The sequence below is a fragment of the Vicugna pacos genome, unplaced genomic scaffold, assembly GCF_048564905.1.
Source record: "Vicugna pacos unplaced genomic scaffold, VicPac4 scaffold_20, whole genome shotgun sequence".
NCBI lineage: Eukaryota > Metazoa > Chordata > Mammalia > Artiodactyla > Camelidae > Vicugna > Vicugna pacos.
In genome coordinates, this window is record NW_027328741.1 from 41,936,355 (window position 1) to 41,964,146 (window position 27,792).

The 27,792-nt window shown below is 40.9% G+C and overlaps 1 protein-coding gene across 6 annotated transcripts in view; it reads left to right on the top strand.

Annotated features, from left to right (window-relative positions):
• Window positions 1–10,063: 10,063 nt before the first annotated feature.
• Window positions 10,064–27,792, top strand: part of LOC140693989 (anoctamin-6-like) — a 51,162-nt gene continuing 33,433 nt past the window's right edge. For 2 of the 6 annotated variants that reach the window (XR_012069708.1, XR_012069712.1), the window contains exons 1-3: window positions 13,183–13,455; window positions 16,012–16,126; window positions 21,060–21,194. Coding sequence is in view for 3 of the 6 variants with exons in the window: in XM_072957490.1 (XP_072813591.1) it covers window positions 12,342–12,422; window positions 13,168–13,455 (369 nt within the window). In the remaining 3 variants the exon portion in view is untranslated. Of the gene's footprint in view, window positions 10,336–12,083; window positions 12,423–13,167; window positions 13,456–16,011; window positions 16,127–21,059; window positions 21,195–27,792 lie in introns of those variants that run through there. The other 4 variants (XM_072957490.1, XM_072957492.1, XM_072957491.1 and 1 more) reach the window with 4 other exon arrangements.

Consider the following 27,792-nt stretch of genomic DNA (forward strand, 5'->3'; position numbering starts at 1 on the left):
AGGGTGAGGGGTGAGGGAGTGAGCTCAGGGTATGGGTGCACTCAGAGTGAAGGAGATCCCATGGTGAGGGGTCATATGTTGAGGAGTGTGGGGCCCACTCAGAGTAGAACTAACCTGGCTGAGAAGTGAGGGGGACAGTTTCAGGAAGTTTGGTGTCCTGTGGTGAGTCACGAGGGTGTAGGGGCCATAGGTTAAGATCTAGCAGGACGGAGTGTCAGGGCATGGACCTCGGTGTGAGAAGAAGAAGCCCTGTCTTCAAGGTCTGGTGGGAGACTGGGCCTGGCCAGGGGTGGGAGGGTAGTAACAGGGAGGGGAAGGTGAGAAGGGGAAGTGGGGCTGGCGGGATGTGGCCTGGCCCAGGACAGTCGTGGATCTAGTACAGTGCCATGACCCAGTTGGTGGCGGGGTGAAGGCTCTGGGGATGGAGACCGGAGGGACAAGAGGGAGGGGCCCCACCTGGCTCCTCCCGGCCCCAGTGGCCAGGTCCCTTAAAGCAGGAGACCCACCCGAGCAGTTTGTGCTGCAGGCGGGAGGAGGAGGGGCGCGCACGCCCAGAAGGACAGACGCGCGGACGCCGGAACCCGCCCAGAATGCGTGGAAGCTGGCGGCAGCCTGTTGCTCCTGGACCATCTCCTGGAAGAGGAACACAGCTTGGGGTCTGGGCCGCCGCTTTCCGTAGGCTTGGCTGCCGCTGCCGGTCAGATAAGGGTGCGCTGGTGGGGGCGCTCTGCTCGGGGAGCCGGCGGGTGACGCCTGGGCTGTGCAGCTGAGGAAGCGCACAGGGAGGGGTGCGGAGATGAGGTCCCGGCCGTGCAGCACGTTAGGACCCTGAGGCGGGTCCCAGCCGCCGCTGTGGTTCGTGGTAACCCCGCTATTAGTAGTTCCTGGACCTCGCGTTTGTGCCGCAGCTTAAACCCGGGTTTAGGAGATCAGGTACAGCCCCGGGAGGTGGGAGGGCGCCGGAAGGCCCAGGAGCATCTCCGATTGGCCCCCAGATCATGGCCTGCTCCTGGGAGGCGGGTGCTGTGCGGTCGCGGGGCCACGGATGGAATGGGGGCTGCCCCATGAGAGCCCCTGGATTTGCTCCCATCTTCCCCGCGGCCTGACCTAGGGGGCGGCCTCTAAAGCCCAAGGTTCGTGGGAGTCAGGTTACAGGTCAATCTGCTCCTGGGAGGTGGGGGCGGTGAGGTCAGTGTGCTGGGATGGCTGCAGCAGCAGCGGGAAATGGTCGCAACCCCCGCGCTCTCACAGGGCAGCCCCAATCCCGCCATCGCAGCTGCCGCCATTCCCTGACAGCACAGCACCCGCCTTCCAGGAGCAGGCTACCTGTAACCTGAGTTCCACGAATCTGGAGCAGCAGAAGCCAAGCTCAGGCCATGCGCTGGGGAGTTTGAAGCAAATCCATGGGCTCCCATGGGCACACTCCATAACCCGCCACTGCCTTCGACCACACCGCGCCCTCCTCCCGGGAGCAGGCTGACCTGCGGACCGTGCCTGGAGCAGCAGAGGCCGAGCCCTGGACAGGCCGTGGGGGAGATGGGGGCAAGTCCACCAGCTTGCAAGTTCGCTGCCCATCTCCCTGCCGCTGCCCTAGGTTCGCGGATCACTTGTTTTCAAGTCAGTGGGTTCCTGAGAGGCAGGCGCGGTGCAGTCAGGTGGCGGGGGCTGCGGGGAGGGGTGCTGCCCCAAGGGGAGCAAGTGGACTTGCTCCCATCTCCCCCAGGGCCAGACCTGGGGACGGCCTCTGCTGCCCCAGGTTTGCAGGACGCATGTCATGTCAGCCTGTCCGTGGGAGGAGGGCTCAGTGTACTTGGGGCAGCCTCAGTGGCTGACAAGGATTTTAGAAGTGGGCTCTAGCCCAGCATAACTAACTCTCCTTTCTTCTCTTGCTTCCTCAGTTGGAGGCTGTATCGGCTTTCTCATTATAGGTTATTGCTGGATAATGAACATAGATTTCTTTGCTATACAGAAGAAACTTTATTTAAAATCTCTTTCTATATGTAGTGGCTAGCATTTGTAAATCTCAAACTCCCAAATTTATCCCTTCCTATCCCCTTTCCCCTGTAACCTTAAGATTGTTTACTAAGTCTGCAAGTCTGTTTCTGTTTTGTAGATGGGTTCACAGTGTCTTTTTCTCTCTTTTTTTACATTGCACATATGAGTGGTATCATTTGGTAGTTTTCTGTTTCTGGCTGCTTTCACTAAGAATGACGATCTCTAGCTCCATCCATGTTGCTGCAAATGGTTTTATTTTGTCCTATTCATGGTGGAGTAGTATTCCAGTGTATAAATTTGCCACAACTTCTTTATCCAGTCATCTGTTGCTACATTTAGCTTGCCTCCATTTCTTGGCTATTGTATACATTGGTGCTATGAATACTGGTGTGCAGGTATCTTTTCACATTGGAGTTCTTTCTAGTTATATACAAAGATGTGGGATTGCTGGGTCATAGGGCAAGCCTACTTTTTGTTTTTTGAGGGATTTCCATGCTTTCCATAATGACTACACCAAACTGGATTCCCACCAGCAGTGTAAGAGGGTACCCTTCCTTCTGCAGCCTCTCTAGTATTTATCATTCATGAATTTCTGAGTGATGGCCATTCTGAATGGTGTGAGCTGATACTTCATTGTAGTTTTGATTTCAATTTCTCTGTTTATTAGTGATACCGAGCATTTTTTCATGTGCCTATTGGCCATTTCTGTCTTCATTGGAGAAATGCTTGTTTATGTCTTCTGCCTATTTTTGGATTCAGTTGTTTGTTTTTTTGTTATTAAGTTGTATGAGCTGTTTATATATTTGAAAATTAAGGCTTTGTTACTCGTATCATTTGCAAATATTTTCTCCCATTCGTAGGTTGTTGTTTCCTTTTGTTTTATTTATGGTTGCCTTTGCTGTGAAGAAATTTATGAGTTTAATTACGTCCCTATTGTTTATTTTTTTTCTCTTATTTCCATTGCCTGGGTAGATTGCCCTAGGAGAACGTTGCTAAGATTTATCTCAGAAAATGTTTTGCCTATGTTTTCTTTTATGAATTTTATCATGTCTTGTCCATCTGTATCTTAAGCCTGTACTCTAGATCTGTGCTTCAGATTTGAATTTTGAGCTTCTTAGATAATTCCTACTCTTAGCTCATATGTCAGATTCATCATGTCTAAAGCTGATTTCATAATCTTTTTTCTTGCAGCGTCTTCACTTATTCAGTGGGATAATCATTCTTCTGGTCTTAAATACCCAAAGGCTTGGAATGTTCTTTGATTTATCTTCCTCTCACCACCCTCCACATATTGTCGGCTTCTGGAACTGTATGTTTTTGGTTTCAAGTGTCTATTCTGATTCCTGATACTCTGATGAAGAGCTTTCATCCCTGATACATGAATTATTCCTTCTGCTGAGTTCTTGGATATTCTCTTCCCCCGCCTTTCAGTCAACCTACAGTTTTGACGCTCCAACATCTAGAGTCAAGTCAAAGACTTACCACAACCAGATCTGAGCCAGGTAGTCTTGACCCTTCATCATTTTGGACTTACCTTATGTTTTCCAATCATTTTGTAACTTAGCCTCCTAGGATAACCTGTGTCCTATTAAAAACCAGGAGTCACCAGCCTTTTCCTATCCAGTCCTCAGTTAAAACAGCTTAGAATTACCCTGAGAACTAGTTGGAGCCCCATTTCCTTCATAGAGTCTTCCGTATTTACTCTAAATACTTCTAGCTGCTCTTTGTATTCCTACACTGTTTATGATCGGTAGCCTGTATTCTTGACTTTGAGTACTGACTTGGTAACATTCCCGGGTGATTTCCAATGTGTCTCCTCACTTAGCTGGTAACTGGAGAAGACTCCCTTGTTCAGCCTCCTTTATACCCCTCACCCTGCTTAGCATTGGGCAATAGCAGGCATCCAGGCAGTGCTTACCTACTTTATTTATTCGCAGGGGTGGTGGTGTGGATTATAGCTAATAGCTATTAATTCAGTGTTGCAATTAAAAAAAAAAGCCAAGAATATCCATAAAATTTTATCTCCATGTTTAGTTTAGCGCTTTACCACAACAGTTTTCTTAACTCTGTGTTTACATTCACATAGTGTTGAATGCTTGTACAGTTCCCTGAGGCAAGCAGGTGAGATGTCATTATGTTTGACTTTTACGTTACATTTCATATTGGATATATTTGTGCGAGGACAAAACCTTCGATTATAAGTAAACAGCGGAAGCCCAGAGAGACTAAGAGCCTAACCCAGGGTCACCTGGTTAGTGTTTGGCACAGGCCAGGACCGCAGTTCACATCTTCCAGCTGATCCTTTTCCAGTGCCTTTTCATTCCAGTGCTGGGAAATGTAGCCCCATCGGCCAAACGGCCAAGTCACATTGCTGCACCTTTACCTGCCATTGATAGAAGTGCTACAAAAAGTGGCAAAGGAAAGGTCAGAAATAGGAGTGATAAAAGACATGGAAGTGCTGGAAAGGGATCCTCAACCTCCTCCTCCCTATTTGAGCGTCTCACGTGCCCCACTCTGACAGTGATGTTCACTGTTTATAACACTGTCTTTAAAATCAGACTGATCTTTTATATGACATGTTTTTATCCTGGTCCCTTTCCTGCTAGTAGTCACCGTCATGGGCAGAAAGTGCCTGACTTGTTCTTTTTGTCATGTAGGTGGGAGGGAATGTGGGAGAGGGAGCTTGTTGAACTGAAGCCGAGTTTTTTACAGCTCTGTTTTTCTAGGATCAGAGCAGTTCCACTCTTGTTTTCATCACCTCTCCACCTCCGAGTCCCAGCCACCCACTCTTGCCTGCTTCCCCACATGCCACGTCCTGGGGGAGGACAGGGTGGTGGCCAATGCCCCCTCCGCCCTCCGCTCTGGGAGGTGAAAGAGTCTGCTATAACTTTTGAGCTGTTTTGGTAATTGGCCTTTTCCAGCTTTTCTAGACATCTCGTTTCCAACTCTGAGAAGTTGGAGATGTAACTTAACCATACATGGGCTATACTAATGTATTCAGTGGCATTAATGTGATGTTGTCTTTAAGGTGTTCTGTAACTGGATAGGAGGTTTTTGACTCACAGGATGCTTCACATCCAATTCCAAAGGCCTACAGGATGCAAGTGTAATTCAAGTTCTTACATATCTGTAAGGCAGACATGAACATTATTTGATAATATGACCATATGTTCATAGATTACGGTTAGTCCGCCGGCTCTGTATCTAATAAAAGTTTAAATTCCAAACGCTTGAAGAAAATTTGCGGACCATGTCTTTTTGCCTGTAACTAATTGCAAAAACTGAAATCGCAACTCTACCACAAGCCACAGTGTTTCCCAGTAGAGAAAGCCCTCTACATTTACAACCTCTAAGTCATGCGGTGGTTCTTTGGGTGAGATGAGGGACGCCAGAATATTTTGTTGGGAAACTAGAGTGGCATGACAAGTGTTCTGTTACTGGTTACACTTGAATCTCTACTTCCTATTTCCTGGACTGATTACAGAGGCAATGTTAGTGCGGTAACCAACTTGTGAATGCAAGTGTAGTTAGGAAGACAACAGAGAAAATAGAAGGGATATAAAGTAATAGAGGTACTTCAGAGCAGTACAAATGGTGACTTTGACACCACCAGCTGCTGACGTGAACTTGTCAAGAATTTGTGAGAAGTGGTGGGTGCCATTGCAAGCAGGAGAGTCCTTCAGCTTTTGGAATGAACAGGCAAAGGGGAGAGCAGATATGATGGCTACCTGGGGGCTATTTGTGTCCTGAATGTGAAAATGTCTGGTCCCCTGTTCAATTTTGCAGCCACAACTTCACATGACTCAGGGCATTATTTCCACCAGAAAACCATAAAAACATAAACAACCTCTGTTTCCCAAAGTGTTTGTTCTCGATATAAGATGATTGTCCTGTGGTGGGAGGTAAGTGGGCAATGGGGCCTATTACATCACCCCCTTTCACTAGAAGTCTAACTCGCTGCTTTTCAACCTACTCCTAGAGGTGCTGTCATTCTGTTACATCTAGGCCTGTAAGACCGTCTTGCCTGAATCCTCACGTGATGAGGGATGGTTTCGTGCAGTTTAAAAAAATTACTTGGGTCATGAGGTCCTTTGTTCCCTCCATTGGAAATGACTATTCCAGAGCAAATAGTATGCAACTATACAAACTATATTGTTTGTAATTGTCTTCAGAAGTTTTGCAGTAGGTTTAATTATTTGCTTGGTGATGGCATCTTGATTGTTTGAAGGAGGCAACCCTCACTAGGGGCTTTGTGTGCTTCCTGTCTGAGAGTTCCTTTACTGACAGTAGAGTGTTTGAAGGCAGAATTATTAAGTTACCTGGTCTGAGAAGCCGAATTTGCCCGCAGCTGGGAATTGGCAGAAGAGTCAATTATGGAAGGAAGGCTTTAGGATTATCTGGTAGCAGAGTTCTGGGATCCAAACCCTGGGAAACCTCAGCTTTTGTAGAGCATGTTCTGTAACAATAGGCTATTGGATAATTTTAACACTTGTTATAGGATGTAGAGTTGGGGAAAGACTTAAAAGTGAAAGAGCCTTAAAAGAGAATCTCCGAATATTTTAAAGAAGACAGTTCTCAGAATGAGAGCTTTTCTGGAAAAGACTAGCTCTTCACTTCACAGGGGAAGCAGGGAGCAGGTGTAACTGCACTTACGGTAACTTAAAAGGTAAACCTTACCCTCCCACTTAGCTGTTTCCTGGTGGACGTTCATCTCCTACATCTGTAGTTTTAGACATAATGTATCATTTTCTGATACTCCATTCTGCTTCTGAGTGAGAGACTGACACAAAGACACATAGAAATTGAAAAACTGCGCAAAGTACTTTATTGTTAAAAATGTTGACCTGTGGCAGGGTGTTGCATTTGCAAGTGACTTTCAGTACAGGGAACACTTAAAAGAATGCAGTGTTATTTCTTTTTTTATTCCTTTAAGCCTTTGAAAAGAAGGATTTCATTGCAGAGTTTCTGGAGTACATCAGAACAAACAGGAACTAAAAATAGCTTTATGAAAGCTCCAGTATAGACGTTGCTTATAGTATGGTATCGGTATTAAAGTTAATTCTTTAAAGCAGGAATTTGTAACTCTCAATTTCTTAAGAAAATGTAAACATTCTTGACCCTTAATGACATTCTTTGTGGGTTGAAGCTGCTTTTGCTTCCATTCTGAGCATTGAAAGGCCTTCTATGATGCTTCTACCAGTCATCAATATTTTATTTTCTCTCTGTTGTGAACATGTTATTAAACTTGAAGCAGATATAAATATCATTAACTTGCTACATATGTAGATAGTCAGTGTTACATAGTCAGAAAGATTGTGTACATCACACGTATCTACATAATTCCCCCTTTCCAACTGTGTTCCTGATGAAAGGATGGTGGGAAATGGCAGTATGGGGATATGTCTTACAGTACACAGTGTTTCCCCTGTTCCCTCTACCAGATCTGGATGTTCTTTCATCTTTCGGCTTCTAGACTTTCTAGCTCTTTTTCTTAAGCCAGGTGTGTCTCATCCCCCTGTGCACACTCACATGCGTACACACACACACACACACACACACACACACATTCTGCCTTAGGGAGTAGCGTGCACCATCCCATTCTCCCACACCTGCTCTGGACCCAACCCCTGGAGGAAGTGTCTTGCACGAATTCATTTGTAAGTTCCTTTTTAAAACTCGAGTGGTCGGGAAATAGGACTGATATCCACACCTAGTAGGCAGGCCCTCAAGGAAAACTTCTATGGTTAATGCCAGGTTATCTTAATGTTTGAGTACCTGGGTTTCATGTCTTCCTCTACCACCTGTGTGACCCATGATTCCCACATTTCTGTCTCCCGCTAGACTTTTTCTCTCCAACTCTGAACTCTTACAATCTTCTGCTGATTTGCCATCTTCATTTGGAACTCTGATATCTTAAAACCAACATGTGTAAAAACTGAGCTCTTGGTCCTCCTACCCCCCAAACTGGTCCTTTCTGCAACCTCCCCCATTCAGTTAGTGGAAACTTAATCCTTCCAGCTGCTTGGGTCAAAAAACTTGGAGTTATTCTGACTTTCACTGACATACCACATGAATTCTGTCAATAGACCTGGTTTAACACTGACTTTAAAACTAATCCGGAGCACAGCCACTTCTCACCATGGCTCCTGCCTCCAATGCTGCTTCCCTGCCCTGAGCCACTGTCCTCTCCTCCTGCACAGCCCTTCTCAGAGGCTTCCTTCCTTTCATCTCTGACCCATTTTGCCTATTCTCACCCGGCAGTCAAGTGAGCCTTGAAAACCTAAGTTAGATTGTGTCCTCCTTCTGCAGTGCCTCCCCATTTCACTACGGGTAAAAGCCACAGTCCTTACAACGTCCTCCAAGGCCGTACAGGATCTGCACTGACCCTTCTCCACAGCTCCAGCCGTGCCCCCATTCTGGAACATGCGAGGTGCACGCTGCCCTTGGTGATGGTTATTCCATCCACCTGGGACTTGTCACCTCCTAGTCTTATTTCTAACCTCAGTCCTCAGTGTGGCCTGCTCTGGTATTTAATACAACATCACCATCATCCCATACCCTAAACTCTCTTTACCTTGCCCTTTTTTGATTTTTCCATGGTTCCTCTTTCCTATCATGCCACCTCCTCTGCTGCTCTGTTGAGTGAATTGTCATCTCCACCCCCCACTCCAGCTAGACTCCAACCAAGCTCCGTGAGGACAGGAATTTTGTTTTGTTTATTGATCTATTCCAAGTGCCTAGATTAGTCCTGGGTACATAGTAGGCTGTCAAAAATTATTTGCTAAATAAATTAAAAGACTATTTTAAAAATGAGTCATCCTTTCAGGAACGAGTGAGGAAAGGAAGCTGCATGAAAGAATGGTGCAGTAAATAATGATATTTGCCTGTTGTTCTTTGTGTGATATATATATATATGTGTTTTAGTCTTAATTTGGTATCAAGTTTCTTAATTTAATAGCTGTATTAGGGTGTAATTTACAGGCCATAAAATTCACACATTATAATTGTATAAGTCAGCCATTTTAGCTATTTCTAGAGTTGTGCAACTGTGTCCTCACAAAGTCCCCTTGTGTCCGTCTATATGCAGTTTGCCCTCCCCTCAGTGGAACCCTGATTTTATGTTTTTTTTGGCAATCACATCTCAAAAGAATAATTTACACAGCAGTACTAATATATCTTTGCACTTTTAGAAATGACATACTTAAATATGAAATCAGCGGTCATTGCTGAATGTAGGTAGCAGTATCAGACATCGGTGGGAAGAATGGACTTGAGTGTCAGACTGGCTGCAGTCATACTCAGCTCCACCATTTACCAAGTTACCCAGATTATTTTCTGCCTCAAGCTCTTTATCTGTTATATGGGGGTAATAATAGCAGCTTACAGAGTTGTTGTGAGGATTAAGCAAACAGGGAAACAAAATTTAGTATAGTTGCCAGCTTATGTAATTACCTAAGAAATAGCCTTGCAGACAGAGAGCAAAATTCAAATCAGTTTCTAAATTATGTGTAAAATATGATCCAGTTCCTGCCTGGTTTGTAAACATGTATGCCTACTGCAGAATGTAAAAGCAGGCTAATTTCCAACAGAAAAGATCATTTCTTAGCATTTCTTTCAAAGGTATATGCAAAATCATTTCTACTAAATTTTCTGTGCCCATCTCTGACAGAGCTTTGACACCAGGGAAGTAACTATCTACTTTTTTGTTAAAATCATGCTGACCATCAGAAACTGTTCTCAATTATATTTTAGCCTTTATGTTGGGAAATACTGTGAGACTTCTTCTAAATTAATGGGGGGGGCATTCACTGTAGCTCTTGTAGCCTGATAAGCCTGCACTAAATTATCTTTTTTTAACTTTTAATTAAAGTAATTAATTAATTTTTTGCAGGGGGGTGGTAATTAGGTTTTTATTTATTTTATTTTTAGAAGAAGTACTGGGGATTGTACCCAGGCCCTTGTGCATGCTAAGAATATGATCTTTCACTTAAGCTATACCCTCCCCCCAAACTATCTTTAACAAGGTCTTTTTCTCTGTTTTGTTGTTTTCTTTTATGTACAGATGCACAAAGCAGGGTCATCAGAAGCCTGTCAATTCCAAAGATAATAACAGTGAAAAATATTGTGCAGTGACAGTGAATCCTTGGCATATGAAGAAAGATTGTAAAGTCCTGAATGATTTAAGAAGTTATTGTTACATTAACATACATATAACCATGGCTCTCTTACCTTTATTTTTCACTTTATAATGAAGATACTTCCAACCCGTCAAGGTTGTTTTGTTTGATGTAGGGAATATCTAAAGCCTTTTCTGCAAGTTTTTAAAATAAGTAACAGAAGGTAATTTATCAGAAGTGTGAATGGTGTAATCTGCTCTGTCTAGTATGGTAGCCACTAGCCACATGTGGCTATTTTGAATTGAGATGTTCTATAAGTGGAAAATACATAATAGATCTTCAAGACTTCGTACAACAAAACTAATGTAAAATATTTATTAATAAGTTTTAAAAGTGTCAGTCACACTTTTGAAATGATTGTATATTGGATATTTTGGGATAAATATAATTATTACTAGAATTAATTTCACTTGTTCCTTTTTATTTTCTAAATGGTATTACTGGAAAATTGTGACTTGCACTATATTTCTATTGACAGTTCTGGCTTCCAACTTATTGCAAATAATATGAAAAGAAAACTTTTATTAAAAATTTTGTAATTGAGTAGTTGATTTACATCATATTATTTTCAGGTGTCTAACAAAGAGGCTCAACATTTTTATAAATTATATTCCATTTAAAGTCACCATAAAATAATGGCTATATTTCCCTGTGCTGTATGATACAGCACTGTAAGCTATCCATTTTATACATAGTAATTTTTACCTCTCAATCCCCTACCCCCTTCCTGCCTCCCCTCTCCTCCTTCTCCCCATTTGTAACCACCAGTCTGTTCTATATACCTGTGAGTCTATTTCTGTTTTATTATAGTAATTAATTTGTTCTATTTTATATATGTATATATAAGTTAATATATAGAATATTTGTTTTTCTTTCTCTGACTTATTTCACTTAGCATAATACCCTGTAGGTCCATCCATGTTATTGCAAATGGTATTATTTTATTTTTTATGGCTTATCAGTATTCCATTGTGTGTGTGTGTTCATGTGTGTATATGTATGTGTATATATATGTATATATACATATATATATAATATACCACAATTTCTTTATCCAGTCATCTGTCAGTGAACACTTGTGTTGTTTCAGTGAACACTTGGTTTGTTTCAGTGTTTTGGCTATTGTAAATAGTGCTGCTGTGAACATTGGGGTGTATGTGTCTTTTTGAATTATATTTTTCTCCAGACATATGCCCATTAATGGGACTGCTGGATCACACGGAAGTCTATTTTCAGTTTTTTATGGAACCTCTATACTGTCCTCCAAAGTGGCTGCACAATTTACATTCCCACCAACCGAGTAGGAGGGTTCCTTTTTCTCTTAAAAGTTCAAAAATTCACTACATTTATATACTTTCCTTACAGTTTAGGACACAATTTGGCAAAAGCCAGATAGAATTTGATAGAAGTAAATACAGTAATTTTTTAAATGTCCATTCATTATGGATAGATATGTTATTGATAAGTTGGTTCCCTATTTTTGTAGATGCAGAAGTTTTTATACCTTCACAGACATTTCAGTCTTGCAGAGAGAAAAATTTCTTTGCATTTTGCTGAACTTGACCGGGTGGCTTTAGCGAATATGGTCCAGGCCTCCAGAGGTGAATACACATCCAAACCTGAACCATTTGAATGTCTGCAAGAATTTAAGAGTCTAGAATGTCAGATCTGGAGTATAACTCTGGTGAATGACATCAGTGACTGGACTCAAGAATACTCCATTTGAGTGCAAAACCTTTCATAAGCCAAAAAAGGCATTGAAATTGTGGCAAAGCCAGAGGCTTTTGTGTGCCACATATGGCCACAAACCCATGGGGACAACCACAGGCCTTCTGGAGTGCCAAGGGAATTCCATGTGAGGAGTCCAGCACTCACAGGAATCCAGTAAGTCCCTGCCAGCCAGAGCACCATCATTGCTACTGTACTATTTTGAGCAAATGTCTTTTCAACAGGTTCAAATTGGTTTGTTGTTTTTTTTTCCATAAAAATAATCAAACAACTTCTTGTTCCCTTGGTGAAAGTAAAAGCCTAACATTTTCTGATTTCTTTTGACAGAGGAAACATGAGCCTGTGAATCTAACTTCATCTGTGTTGGTCTACAGCTGGGAGCAACCAGATCAGTGTCAGTCCCCTTGCAGCCACTGGCTGGGAGCCTGCATAATACCTGGAATGATATTTGAAACATGTCACACTAGCCGTGCCTTCGCTGTGGGCTGGGAGGCGAGTCAGTCAGAATCTGCATTATGGAATGTATGTTTCAGATCCACAGCTAGGAGATCTTTTTTAATAGCCAGAGAATGTAGTCATAAATATATCTATTAATGTATTTATGTAAGAACTGTTTTAAAGATTTTTTTTATTATAAAACTTACCCCCCAAAATTGAAAATGAAAGAACAGTGGAATTAAAAATCATCTGTACCTTAATTATACATAAAGAATCTTAAAATCCTTCTAAACATTTTTTTGTTCAAATGAAGATATTTTTCCCTTCCAAAAAGGAAAATTATTATTTCACATTTTTTGCTTTCTCCTTTTATTATATATTCCATATCAATAAATATAATTCTTTTAAATCCCTTTTAATGACTGTTTAACACTATATTGAACAGATATGTAAATAGTCCTAGGTTTCAGAAATTTATAAAATTGTCATTGCAATGCCACTGCAAAGAATATTTTGGTGTTTCTATTTTTAGTTACTAATTTGGACTAAAAATTAACAAGTTTGCTTTTTTCATCTAAAACATTGGTTATTTTATGAATGAACTGTAAGGATTTTAAATAACTTTTCAGTAATTTCAACAAAGAAATTATCTTTAAGGCAAAAATATATGATAGTTTGCAAATCAATTTTTATTATATCTTCACCTTTACCAGTGTCATATGTGTGTGTGTTTACACAAGTGCTTTAACTACCAGCAATGTAAGAAAAATCTGTGTACTAAAAATGTGAAAATAGTTTCCTGGTTTGTGTTTTCATTCTCCCAATATAGGTTTTGGGTGACAAGCTTCTATTTGCAAAAGTATACACCCTGTGGGAGGTGCTCTGTACATACGCTGAGATACTGCACATAATATTGCCTCTGAAGCCCAATGATCTGAAAACCCGGTCCTCAGCCTTTGGTAATTTCAGCTGTTTTATGAAAGTCCTCCAAGTGGATCAAAGTATCATCAAGCCGAAGCAAGAATTTTTCATTGCCCTATTTGAGAAGAGCTGCGTGAATGACTTTTATATTCAGGATAGAGATATATTCTTCAATCCCACCACCAGAAGCCGCATTGTAAGTCTAAACCGAGTTTAGCTGCTGTCTTGGGGGTGATTTAGAACCTGCTGTTGAATTATCAGTGATTTGGTTTGGTTGGTTTGGTTTGGTTTTTAAAAGCTGCCCATAAAAAGGAAAAAAGAGAAAGAAAAGAAATATGCCTAGAGATTCCTGTTAGGATAGTAAACAGTGTCTGGTTAGTTACCCTGTGTAAACCACACACTCTCTTAGAATCTTTTTAGGTTTACTTCATCCTTTCTCAGATCAAGTATCAAGTAAGGGACAGTGTTAAAAAAAATTCAGGATTAACAGGCTTGTGAGCTCCAGGATCTGCAAGGCAGCTTTCCCTCCCCATGGTGTAAGTCAAATGGCAAAAATGAAATAAAGCACCACATATCTCCTCCGGTGTTAACAGGAAAAGGCTAATCTTCTGGACCTTGTTTGTTCCTGGGTAAAATGAAGATAATATATCAGGAGGCGACAAGCTCATTTAAGGCAGGCACCATGTTGCCTTGTTCACTGCTGAATCCAAGGCACCGGGAAGGCTGAGTTTAACGAGTGAATGAATGAACTGTAGTCCCCCCAGAGTTACCATGTGGGACAGTGAGGATTAGCAGCTAAGAGCATAGACTCGAGAGGGAAGGGTACAGCTCAAGTGATGGGGTGCATGCTTAGCAAGCATAAGGTCCTGGGTTCAGCCCCCAACACCTCCTCTAAAATAGACAAATAACCCTAATTACCTCCCCATGCCCCACCAGAATTACCTTATTATCTCCCCACCACCAAAAAAGAAAAAAAAGAGAAGAGGCCAAGAGCGTAGACTCATGCTGGAATACATGTGCTGGTTTCTCGCTGTCGACCTTGTAAATGTCACTTAGCCTCTGTGTCTCTCAAGTTCCTCACCAATAAAATGGGGATAATTTTAGCACCCACCTCGTAGAGCTGCTATGGAGATTAATGAATCTATGTCAATGTTAGAACAGTCCTGGCTAATATTAAGTACTATGCATCTGTCAGCTTTTTTCATAATTACTGACAGATGTTATTATCGACCAAAGAAGTATTAGTTCTTTGTAAGGGAAATGCATGTTAGACCATTTCATTTATCATTTTCTGTAATTCAGGCTTTTCCCTCTGAAATACCATTTTCTGTCTGTGCACTAGAAAGCCACAAGTTTTTCCAAATTTCATCTGTCTGGGTTCTTGTCATGACGGCAATACTGCAGAGTGCTGACATTTTTTAGGGACTCTGTGTGAGATGACAGCGACCCCTCAAATTCAGGAGCGCTTTCTCTAACTGATAACATCTCGCTTGAAATGAAGTTTTTAAAATGTAACAGCTTCAGACGCTTAATGATGCCATAGATGCAAGGATGTTCTATCTAAGCTCTTTAAATAAATCCTTTCATTGAAATAAAGGAAATACTATATTATAGCGTTCTATGACTTTGCTATCTTTGCTATCCATTTATCTGACTCTCTAAGACCAAAGAAAGCAAAGAATGAGATTGATCATTACTACTGTGTGGTACACATATTTGTGGATGAAGACAATACTGAAATGTACTGTTTAAGATATTAAAATAGACACTAAACTGCTGCTTGATGCACATGCACGAACAGAACAGGGAGCTGGGTGCAGGGAGCAAACACTGAGTTTCCTGGATCAGAGACCCAGCATAGCAGTCCAGCCCAGCAGTCCATATGATTCATATTTATGTCCCAGCAATATTAGCAGTGAGAGTCTGAAATGAACTTTGGGGACACTTGCAAACAGCTGTCATGATTACTAATGTGGGACACCAGGATTCTACAGTGTTTAGTTGGCAGCTGCGCACAACCAGTTCTTTTCCACTAAAGCCTCTTGTAATTGCTGGTCCCACATCCAGGCTGAGGAATCATCTCATGTGGTGTTTGGGAGGGAGATAAGTGGAGTCAGGACCCATGTTAAGGCTGGGTGGGTAATAATCTGGTGCTAGTACAGGAGAAAGGAAAGTAGGTCAGGTGGGAAGGAGAATGACTGGATTTAAATTTTGGTTCTTGAGTAAGCTAATTATATAACATCATGTCAAGTTTCTTTGTTGTTTATATTCCATGCGCTGTCACCGAATAACTACTGAATTGTGGGGACAAAAAGCCTGGGTTTTAGAATTGACCCTGCCCCCAACCTGCCAGAGTCCAGGTTCCTCTGGGTGTCCAAGGAGGGGGCTGAACCATCAGGTGTCCCTCCACTGCAGCAGTTTGGGCACTTGGTTGGCCTAAATTTTTTGCTGTGGAAGACTGGCTCGGTTGTAGGACATTAAGCATCTGCAAGGCTCTCACCAGGTACCCACGGTGGTCCTAGGACTGTGACATCCAAGCATTCCTTTCCACCCACGTTTACAAATGACCCTCAAGGGGTTAGTATTAATCCTGGGTGAGAATTATGAAAAATTATATGGTACCTCCATCCCTTCTGGCAAGTGAGGGCCCCTTATTTACAAATGACCACGAAGTGTTAGCACCACATTTTATCAACAGAACACGTGAACACGTGGTGACAGTGATGCTCACCTGTTTGCTTCTGCTTCCCAGTGCAACTTCAGCCTATGTCAGAGGACCTCAGCTGCCCCAGCGAACAGGGCCTTCTGTACAGGGAATGGGCTCCTCCTCGAAGCACAGACAAGAAGCAGCCCTTAGATCTCCTCAGGTGAGCTGTTGTGGAGAGCACTCCAGTGGGAAGAGCTCAGGGTTGCCCTCACAGCATCTGAGTGTGACAGTCCTCCAAGAGTATTACCAACCAGGAAGCACACAGGAGCTCTGAGCTTTGTTGCCCCCAAGTTTTTACTGGAGGCTTTATTAAAAAGACATAATTTATTGGGTCACTACCAACATGGCTAACCCAAACCCTAATTATAAGTCAAAACTTTCCTTAGCCCAAAACGCTGAGCCCCTTCATCTCCTGGTGGTCACTCACTTGTCACAAAGCTCAAAGCCCCACTCCTCTAATCACATGGTTGGTGTCTCTGACAGGCCAGTCCCCATCCTGAGTCGTCTCATGGACACAAGCCATCCAAGGGTCCACCATGAATTGCAAAGGCACTCCTACTTGGAAAATTTAAAGGCTTTAGGGGTTGTTCAGGAACTGGGATCAAAGACCTACCAAATTCTTCATTAAATAGTAGTAAATGTTCGATTTCACTTAAATTATAAAATAAGAGAGAAATTCTCACTGCTTTGCTGTATCTGATGTTTGACACCGGTTCACTACACCACGTGACTGTAATGTCGCGCTCAGCATGTCTTCTCAGAGCAGCAGTGCCGGCTGCTCCCCGGGAGATTATGCTGTTTGGGCAAGGCTACTGGGGGGAGGGAGGCCAAGGAGAACCGAGCAAACAAAAATAATCGGGCGAATAAGGAAAAAATGTAAGATTGAAAAGAAGGAATTAACACAGTTTTGAGATGGGAGGCTTGGGGGGAAGTGAGTCAAGAAAGCTATCTTTGAGTAGGTTACATGTGAGCTGAGATGGCGATAAGGAGGCTGGACTTTGAGGATCTGGGAAAATTCACCCCAGGAATAGAGGCAGCTTGTCCATTGGCCCCGAGGCACAAATGTACTCAGCAGGTTTGAGGAGATACTGGAGCCAGCGCTGGTGAGAGTGCTGAGACGCAAGGTTTAGAAGGGCTTCAGGAACATGGAAAGGAGTGTAGACTCTAAGTGCAGTGAGAAGCAGTCATGATAGTTTAAGCACTAAAGTAATTTTCTCTCACTCACAATTTGCAAAGATAATGTGGAGAATGAATTGCAGGGATCCAGGAAGCAGGGAGGCCGGGTAGGAGGCACTTGGAGTGGGCCAGATGAGAGATGGTGGGAGCCAGGGAGGAATGCGTTTGGGGAGTGGAGCTGACAGGATGCAGTTATGGGCTGGCTGTGGATGGTGAGGAGAAGAGGAGGGTCAAGTTAGCCCCAGGTCGGCCTGGAGCCAGGTGCCTGTTCTTTCTCATCTCAGTGCCCCATGCAGGTGCACCTACTTTGGCAAACCTCTTAACTTTCAAAATTAGGGTTTTATAACACGGAAGTCTTTGTGTTTGTTTCACATTTTTTGGAAAGATTCAAACATGTACAGAAGTAGAGAGAACAGCACAGCCAGCCTGCCTGTATCAGTCACCCAGCTCCAGAATTATAAACTCAGAGTCACTGTTGTTGCACCTTTCATCTCCACCTCCTCCCTTCCCCCACTATGGGATCATTTTGAAGACAATCCTACATAGCTTAACCTTTCATTAGTGATATGACATGGTCTCTTTCTAATACAATTGGAATATTCCTTTTTTTTTAAGGGTTACAAAATAATTCCCTGATTGTCACAAAAATACACTTTTAAGTAGTTTTGGGGTTGAAGTCAGGATCCAGAATAGGTTCAGACATTGCAGCTAGCATATCTCTCAAGTGGGTTCTAATCTATAATTTTCCTGTTTCTCATTTTCCTTGAAATTTCTGAGGGGTTCCTCTATTTCCTGTTTGTCTGATTTCATTCTCCCCTGTGGTGTTAGACTTGTTTCTACATCCTATGTATTGGCTTTAGCTAAGTGATTTGATCCTCCCCTAAAATCTTGATCTGATTGAGGTTCAACTTTGTGCAAGAATACTTGTTCTGTGAAGTTTTGTACTCCTGTCATAAGGTACATATTGTCCAGTTAACTCTTTTTTGGTGACAGCAGTCAATAATGATTGTCACCCAGGATCATTATTTCATAAGGGATTTTATTTCATGTGGTCATACTCTTATTTTCTCCCTCAATTATCAGCAGGATCACAGACATGAAGAGGCACTTTCTCATTAACCAGTGTATCGTGTAGAACACAGTTTTAAGAGGATGTTTGTACATATGTAAATATTTAAAGTTGATACATTTTTCTTTTCTTTTAATTTTCTTTTTCTAATGGAGGTACTGAAGATTGAATCTAGGACCTTCTGCATGCTGAGCACACACTCTGGCACTGAGTGTACCCCATCCCCCTTGAGATTAATGTTTATATGATATTTTCCTTCTGTTATTTTTGTTTTATGTTACACAGAATTTGACTGCAGGGCAATGGGTTTGATGGCTCTTTAATCATTCTTTATGGGCTTTTGGGGTTTGTGTGTGTGTTTGTGTTTGTAAAGAAAACAATTTTCCCACTAGTTTAAGTATGTTTTACTAAGGAAAATATGTTGATCTGCTCCCTGCTCCTGGTCCATGTGTTCCCTTTGTTGCTTCCCACTAGTGACCCCTTGATCTCTGTGACAAGACTAGCATGTCTTTAATCCAGGTTGAAGGAGATCTGAAGAGATTTATTCAAGGAGATGAAATTTGAAGACAATGTATTGGAAAGTATTGAGAAAGTTATTCATTAGGAGAAGGTCTGGGGTTGAATTGTTATGTGCACAGAAATCTAAGCTATGAACCACCAAGACAATTATTAACTCCAGGGAAAACAAAGTAGGGAAGGAAAAAGTAAGGCTAGCAGACAACTTGCTACACCTGTGAACAGTCTGTACAGAGTCCTAATAATGTAAAGCAAGGATACTGAGCTGATCAAAATTATAATGTAATTGTATCAAAAGTTTGGAAGAATGAAGGTTTGGGTGTGTAGATGAGATGGGGTTTGAAAGAGAGCTGAATCCTCATTTTCCAAAATAGAAAGTTAAATAGGTGATACATAAAGCTGAAAAAGTCAGTAGGCTGTGTTACAAGGATATTAGTCAGAGAAAGGGAGTAAGTATTCCAAGAGTCAGCAGTAGGAGCTGAACGTGGTTGTTTCTGGCCAGGAAATGGGGCGGTTGATGGGAACTGCTCCTTTTTACAATCGGTGTTCGAGAACTGTTTGACTCTTTATTAAATGTATGGCATTACTTTGATAAAAAGAAATCAAAGCTGAATTTTGAAAAACAAATTGGGGTGCTTTTGACAGAGAGAGATAACAATCAGGCAAAACTACATTTGAAGGGATCCTCATTATTCCTTGCCTTTCAGCAAGGACTAGGAGGCAGATATCTGTTTAAGGTTCAAAAATTCTGTCTGACCTTCCTGCCGACTTGTAACCTTTGGAAGTAATGAACTCCCCGTCACTGTAAATATCCAGGCAGAGGCTGCCTGACCAGCTCTCTAACTGTAGCAGGGTGTGTTTACCATTGGCCAGTTGGAGCAGGCAACTTCTAACATTCTTTCAGTTTTGAATGTGGCATTTTCAGGACGGATAGTTGATAAGTATTTATTACAAAAAGCTTAACAAGAAAGAGTCCAATACACCTCAAACCCATTGCCAGGGTTTTCTCTGCCAGATACCATCCTGAGCCTGCCATCTGTGAGCCAGGCCACAAAGCCCAGTCACATGAGAATGAACACACTTTGTCACTCCTATCTGATTTGGCATCGGGCTCAGCCCTTTTCCCCATGGGATGGTCCAAGCCCAGGTCTCTGATGATGGAGCTGGTCTCACAGCAGCCCTGTGAGCGCTGGTCCAGCCCAAGGGGGTTCCTGCGTGAAGTTTCCCAGGACTACAGGCTTTCCTCTGAGCTGAGTCCCCCCTAGCGGGAAGCTCCAGCCTGAGCCGGAAGCCTCAGAGAGAACTCAGAGCTGAGGGAATCCACAGGTTTTACCCAGCACTGCCTAGTCAGCAGTGAGCCAGTTGAGGGAATTATCAGCAAAAGCAAGACACACCTGAGCCGCCGTCTCATTGTTCTGCCTCAACCCTAAACCCTCTGTGTCTGCCTGTCTGTGTCTGTCTCCGTCTCCCTGTCAGGACCAGCCTGGCACCGCTTCATGCTCTGCCTCCTTTCTTCTAATCTTGCCTCCCTGGCCTGTTCCATCTACTCCAGATTAACTGAGAAACATTGAAGGGTTTTTAAAACCTAGGAACAACAGTCGTGCTAGATACAAAGAATACAGGGCAGTACCTTCCTCAGTCACATCCCTCCTGCCCTCTCCCATTCCCACAATGAGTTTTATAAATATTTTGTCAGACAGACATTGCACTCCCAGTTGTTATTATTATCAGCCATTTCCTTATTATCTGTGGTTTACGATTCATTTGCTCCAGGGAAGTTCCCGAGATAAGGCAGGAGCAGATGACTGAGCCAGTTGTTGATGTCCACTGTGTGAAGCCTGTTAAGAATGATCTTTGGGGGGATTTGTTGAATGTGCCAGACTGTCCAGTGAGTGGTGATGATCCCCTGCAACTGCTCTGGAGTCGGCCTCGTCCCCTCCATTGCTCTTTTCTCATTTATCTCTCATCAGCAGGTGAACCAGTGATCAGTACTTCTATGATATGTAAAACATTTCTTATTTCACGGTAGAATTTCGGGGCTGCTATAAAAAGGCATATGTTTTAAGTGTGAATTGTCAGAGGTTTAAACGTAAAGCCACCTTGATTTAGAATCAGAAATTAATATGATGGAGGGAGGGTATAGCTCAGTGGTAGACTGCATGCCTATCATGCATGAGGTCCTGGGTTCAATCCCCAATGCGTCCATTTAAAAAATAAAGAAATAAACCTAATTATGACCCCCCAAAAAACAAAGAAAAAAGAAATTAACATGAGGATGAAGCTACAGAGTGATTATATGTGTCTTCTGAAACTTCCTTCTGTCTTTCTGCAGGAAATTCTACGGGAAGAAGGTCTGAATCTTCTTTGCTTGGCTGGGCTATTACACTCAGATGCTCCTCCTGGCAGCAGTCGTGGGGGTGACTTGCTTTCTGTATGGATATTTTAATCAACATAACTGTACCTGGAGGTAATTTCTCTTTATTCCTTGTTACCGTGCTTACTTAACTTAGAATGACATTCTCCAGGAGCATCCATGTTGCTACAAATGGCCTATATTGTCAGTATTTATGGCCGAGTAGTATTCCATTTTATAAATATACCACTTCTTTAGCCAGTCATCCGCTGATGGACATTTAGGCTGTCTCCATGTCTTGGCTATTGTAAATACTGCTGCTATGAACATTGGGGTGCAGGTGTCATCTTGAAGTAGGGTTCCTTCAGGATATATGCCCAGGAGTGGGATTCCTGAGTCACATGGCAAGTCTATTCGTAGTGTTTTGAGGAAACTCAATACTGTTTTTCACAGTGGCTGCACCAAACTGCATTCCCACCAGAAGTGTAGGAGGTTCCCCTTTATCCACAACCTCTCTAGCATTTGTCATTTGTGGATTTTTGAATGATGGCCATTCTGACTGCTTTGAGGTGATACCTCATTGTACTTTTGATTTGTGCATCTCTAATAATTAGTGATATTGAGCATTTTTTCATGTGCCCATTGATCATTTGTATGTCTTCATGGGATAATTGCTTGTTTAGGTCTTCTGCCCATGTTTGGATTGGGTTATTTGGTTGTTTCTTATGAAGTCATATGAGCTGCTTATATATTCTGGAGATCAAGCCTTTGTCAGTTTCATTTGCAAAAATGTTCTCCCATTCTGTAGGTTGTCTTTTTTTTTACTTATGGTGTCCTTTGCTGTACAGAAGCTTGTAAGTTTCTTAAGTCCCATTTGTTTATTCTTGCTTTTATTTCTATTGCTTGGGTAGACTGCCCTAAGGGAACATTTCTGAGATGTATGTCAGATATTTTGCCTGTATTTTCTTCTAGGATGTTTATTGTATCTTGTCTTATGTTTATCTTGCTGAAGAGACCGTCTTTATTCCATTGTATATTCTTGCCTCCTTTGTCGAAGATTAGTTGACCAAAAGTTTGTGGGTTCATTTCTGGGCTCTCTATTCTGTTCCATTGGTCCATATGTCTGTTTTGGTACCAATACCACGCTGTCTTGATGACTAACTCTACAGTATTGTCTGACGGCTGGGAGAGTTATTCCTCCAGCCTCTTTATTTTTCTTCAGTAATGCCCTGGAAATTCTATGTCTTTGATGGTTCCATATAAATTTTATTGTGATTTGTTCTAGTTCTATGAAATATGTCCAGGGTAATTGCATAGGGATTGCATTAAATCTGTAGATTGCCTTGGGGTGTGTGACCATTTTAACAGTATTGATTCTTGCAATCCAAGAGCATGGGATACCTTTCCATTTTTTAAAGTCTTCTTTAATTTCCTTCACCAGTGGTTTATAGTTTTCTGTGTATAATTCTCTCACGTCTGTGGTTAGATTTATTCCTACATATTTTATTACTTTGGGTGCTATTTTAAAGGGGATTGTTTCTTTACTTTCTTTTTCTGTTGATTCATCATTTGTGAAAAGAAATGCAACTGATTTTTGAACATTAATCTTGTAACCTGCTTCCTTGCTAAATTCTTCGATCAGCTCTAGTAGTTTTTGTGTGGAACTTTTAGGGTTCTCTATATATAATATCATGTCATCTGCATATAGTGACACTTTTACCACTTCTTTTCCAATTTAGACCACTTTTACTTCTCTTACTTGCCTGATTGCTGTGGCCAGGACTTCCAAGGCTATGTTGAGTAGGAGTGGTGATAGTGGGCATCCTTTTCTTGTCCCAGATTTTAGTGAGAAGCCTTTGAGTTTTTCACCGTTTAGTGCTATGCTGGCTGTAGGCTTGTCATATATATCTTTTATGATGTTGAGATATGCTCCCTCAATACCCACTTTTGTGAGAATTTTTATCATAAATGGGTGTTGAACTTTATCAAAAACTTTTATGCATCTATTGAGATGATCATGTGGTTTTTGTCCTTTCTCTTGTTGATGTGAAGTATTACATTGATTGATTTGCATATGTTGAACCACCCTTGTTTCCCTGAGATGAACCCCATTTGAGCATGATGTATAATCTTTTTTATGTTCTGTTGGATTCTATTTGCTAGTATTTTGGTAAGGATCTTTTGCATCTGTGTTCATCAGTGATATTGGTCTGTAATTCTCTGTTTTGGTGGTGTCTTTGCCTGGTTTTTGTATCAGGGTGATGGTGGCTGCATAGAAAGTGTCTGGGAATATTCCTTCTTTTCAATCTTCTGGAAGAGTTTGGAAAGGACTGGTATGAGTTCTTTTTTGTGTGTGTGTTAAAATTCCCCGTTGAAGCTGTCCACTACTGGACTTTTATTTGTAGGGAATTTTTTTTATTGTTTATTCGATTTCATTCCTAGTGATCAGTTTGTTCAAGTGGTCAGTTTCTTCTTGATTCAGACTTGGTGGTCTGTATGTTTCCAGAAACTTGTCCATCTCCTCTAGGTTATCCATTTTTTTCCATGTAGTTTTTCATGATATTCTCATATGATATTCAGTATTTCTATGTTATTTGATGTAATTTCTCCATTTTCCTTTCTTATTTTGCAAATTTGTGTTCTCTCTTTTTTCTTCTTTGTGAGTTTGGCCAGAAGTTTGTCGATTTAATTTACTCTTTCAAAAAACTAGCTTTTGGTTTGAATATTTTTTTATTTTTTTAATCTCTTTTTTTTTATTTCCTCCCTGATCTTTAATGTTTCCTTCCTTCTGCTGACTTTTGGGTGTTTTTGCTCTTCTGTTTCTAGTTCTTTTAACTGGTGGGTTAGATTGTATATTTGATATTGTTCTTATTTGAGGAAGGCCTGTATCGCCCTAAACTTTCCTCTTAGCACTGCTTTTGCTGCGTCCCAAAAGTTTTGTGTGGTTGTGCTTTCATTTTCATTTGTCTCAAGGTATTCTTTAATTTCAGCTTTGATTTCATCATTGACCCATTGGTTTTTTAATAGCACGTTGTTTAATCTCTATGCTTTCCTTTTTTTCTCTTTTGTTTCTCCTTAGTTGATTTCTAGTTTCAATGGCATTGTTGTCAGTAAAGTTGCTTGAGATAATTTCTATGTTCTTAAAATTGTTGAGGCTTATTTTGTGACCAAGTACATGATCAATCCTAGAAAATGTTCCACACGCACTTAAAAAGAATATATATCCTATTTTAGGGGGTTGTAATGCTCTGAAAATATCCACTAAATCTAATTTTTCTATTGTATCATTTAATTTCTCTGTTGCCTTCTTTATTTTCTGTCTGGAAGATCTGTCTAGTGATGTTAATGTGGTGTTAAAATTTCTGACAATGATTGTATTCCCATCAATTTCCCTCTTTATCTTTGTTAGTAGTTGTTTTATGTACTTAGGTGCTCATGTTGGGTGCATATATACTAATGATTGTAATATCCTCATCTTGTATTGCTCCCTTAATCATTATAAAATGTCTTTATTTATCTTTCTTTATGGCCCTTGTTTAAAGTCTATTTTGTCTCAAATCAGTACTGTTACATCTGCTTTTTTGGCATTTCCAGTTGCATGGAATATCCTTTTCCGTCCATTCACTCTCAATCTATATGTGTCCTTCTCCCTAAAGTGTGTCTCTTGTATGCAGTGTATTGAAGGTTCTTGCTTTATTATCCAGTCTGCCACTCTGTCTTTTGACTGGAGGATTTAGTCCATCATTTACAATAATTAATGATAGATGAGTGTTTATTGCTATTTTGAACTTATTTTTGCAGTTGATTTGGTATTTCTTCTTTGTTCCTTTCTTCTTCCTTTTGTGGTATGGTAACTTTGTTTTGTATCATCTTGGATTGTATTTAGTTTTTGTGACTCACTTGTAAGTTTTTGGCTTGTGGTTACATTTTTTGTAAGTTTGTTAACCAATTACTGTAACTGTGTGTACTAAACAGATAGAAATGTAATCTCAAACCCATCCTATGGAGAATACAATATTTAAAAAAAAAGAAGAAGGAAGAAAAAATACTCTATATTTTCTTGCTTCCCTCTCCCACTCAATGATTTAGATATCTTCTTTTACAGTTTCATGTTTATTCTATTTGTAATTCATGGTAGTTATCACCTTTCCAGTTATGAGTTCTCATTCCTGTAGCATCCTGCTTCTTTTCTATTTAGAGTAGACCTTTCATGGGTTTAGTGTTGCTAAAGTCTTTTAGTTTTTGCTTCTCTGTGAAATTCTTTATCTCTCCTTCTATTCTAAAGGATAGCCTTGCTGGAGAAAGTATCCTAGGCTGCATCCTTTTTTTCATTAAGAACTTTGAATATATCTTGCCACTTCCTTCTGGCCTATAGTTTTTCTGTAGAGAAATCAGCTGAGAGCCTTCTGTTGTAACTCACTCTTTGTTTTTCTCTTGCTGCCTTTAGGATCATTTCTTTATCCTTCAGTCTGGCCATCTTGATTATGATATGTCTTGGTGTGGGTCTCTTTAGGCTCTTCCTGTTTGGGAACCTCTGAGCCTCCTGTGCTTGGGTGTCTGAATCCTTCTTTAGGTTTGGGAAGTTTTCAGTCATGATTTCTTTAAATACCTTTTCCATCCCCTTTGTTCTTTCTTCCCCTTCTGGAACCCCTATTATGCATAGATTGGCATGCTTTATATTATCAGATAGGTTCCTTATATTGCTTTCATTGTTGTATATTTGTTTTTCTCTCAGCTGTTCTGATTGGGTGCTTTCTGTTGTCCTGTGTTCTAGGTCACTTATTCGTTCCTCTGCATTATCTAGCCTGATTTTTACAGCCTTTAGGTCAGATCTCATTTCAGCCAATTAATTTACCAATTCTAATTGGCTCTTCTTTATAGCTACTATTTTGTTTTTGACATATTTTATGTCTCTAAACACTATCTCTTTTAGTTCCTTCAGTAATTTGATCACTTCTTTTTTGAAATCTTGATCTAGTAGGCCATCAATGTCTATTTCATTGATCATTCTTTCAGGGGATTTCTCTTGCTCTTTTAATTGGGAATACTTCTGCTTTTTCATACTGCTCATATCTCTCTGGCACTGTGGCTTAAGGAGTATCAGTTATCTATTGTGGTCCTTAAAGGAGTTTATTTATTTATCTATCTAAAGCCTATGTGGAAATAAAACTTAAAAACGAGAGAGAGAGAGAATTTTAAAAAAATGGAGGAAAAGAAGGTTTGAAAACAGTGTATAATCAATAATAGAAGAGCAAGTAGAAGCAGAATAGCAGTCGAGTTGAGATGTCTTTTTAAAGCCTTAATAAAATGAAGAAAAATATCAAAACACAATATTTAAAACCTGTGAATAATCAATAACAGATCAAAACCAAGAGAATTAAAAATGAAATGAGAACTGTAAATGTATAGAACTATTTAAAAACTAAGGATTAAAAAGGTAACAGAAAATAAAACAGGTATAAAAAGATTTAAAAAACAAAGATGCATTCTCCTAGAGACTGTGCACTCTTAATGGTTTTATTGAGAGGTCTTTGTGTCTTCGCCCTGTTTCACGAAATCAGCTTGCTCTCTTGGCCCCCTCGTCTGTGCTACTCACAGTGTCCGTCAGCAAGAATATCGTGCACCTCCAACACTGGGTCAGGTGCTGCTCTCCTTTGTGGTGGGCAGGTGGGTTACTCCCCCTCCAGAAGCCACAGTCAGTGCTGTGCCAGTTGCTCCATAGGTGGGCTCAGCTTCAAGAATAACAGCTTTATGTAGGTATAATTCACATACCATAAAATGCAGCATTTGAAAGTGTGCATTAGTGTTTTAAGTACATTTCAGGGCTTTGTAGACATCACTCCCAAAAGGAACTGGTACCCTTTAGTAAGTCAGTCCCTAACCTTCCTTTTCCCTTAGCCCCCAGCAGCTACCACTCTACTTTCTGCCTCTATGGATTTGCCTGTTCTGGGCATTTCATATAAGTAGAACCGTACAGTATGCTGCCTTATTTGATTGTCATCTTTCATTTAGTGTGACGTAGTCTAGACTCATCCATGGTGTAGCATATATCAGTACCCAAATTCCTTTTTGTGTTCAAATAATATGCCATTGTTATAAATACTCCACATTGCTTATCCATCCATCAGTTGATGATGAATAATTCTGCTGTAAATGCTCATGGACAAGTTTTTGTGTGAACACATATTTTCAGTTCTCTTGAGGATATATCAGAAAATGGAATTGCTGGGATTTATTCTACTTTTAAAATTTTGAGGAATTGCTAAAGTAGTTTTTAAAGTGACTGCACCATTTTATATTTCCAGTAGTAATGTATGAGGAGTCCAGTTTCTCCACATCCTAATCAACACTTTATTACTGGGTTTATAGATACATATTTATATATCCTATATCATATATATTTGTCATCCTTGTTGGTATGTAGTGGCATGTCATTGTGCTTTTGATTCTGTTTCCCTAATGCCTACTGATGTTGAACATCTTTTTATGTGCTTATTTCCCATTCGTATGTTTTTTTGGAGAAACATCTATTTAAATTCTTTGCCCATTTTAATTGTATTTGTCTTTGTATTGTCACGTTTTAAGTCTTCTTTGTCTATTCTGGATAAAAGTCCCTTATCTTGGAAAATATTGGAAATAATTTCATCCATCCTGTGGATTGTCTTCTTACTTTCTTGATGAAGTCCTTTGAAGCACAGAAGTTTTTAATTTT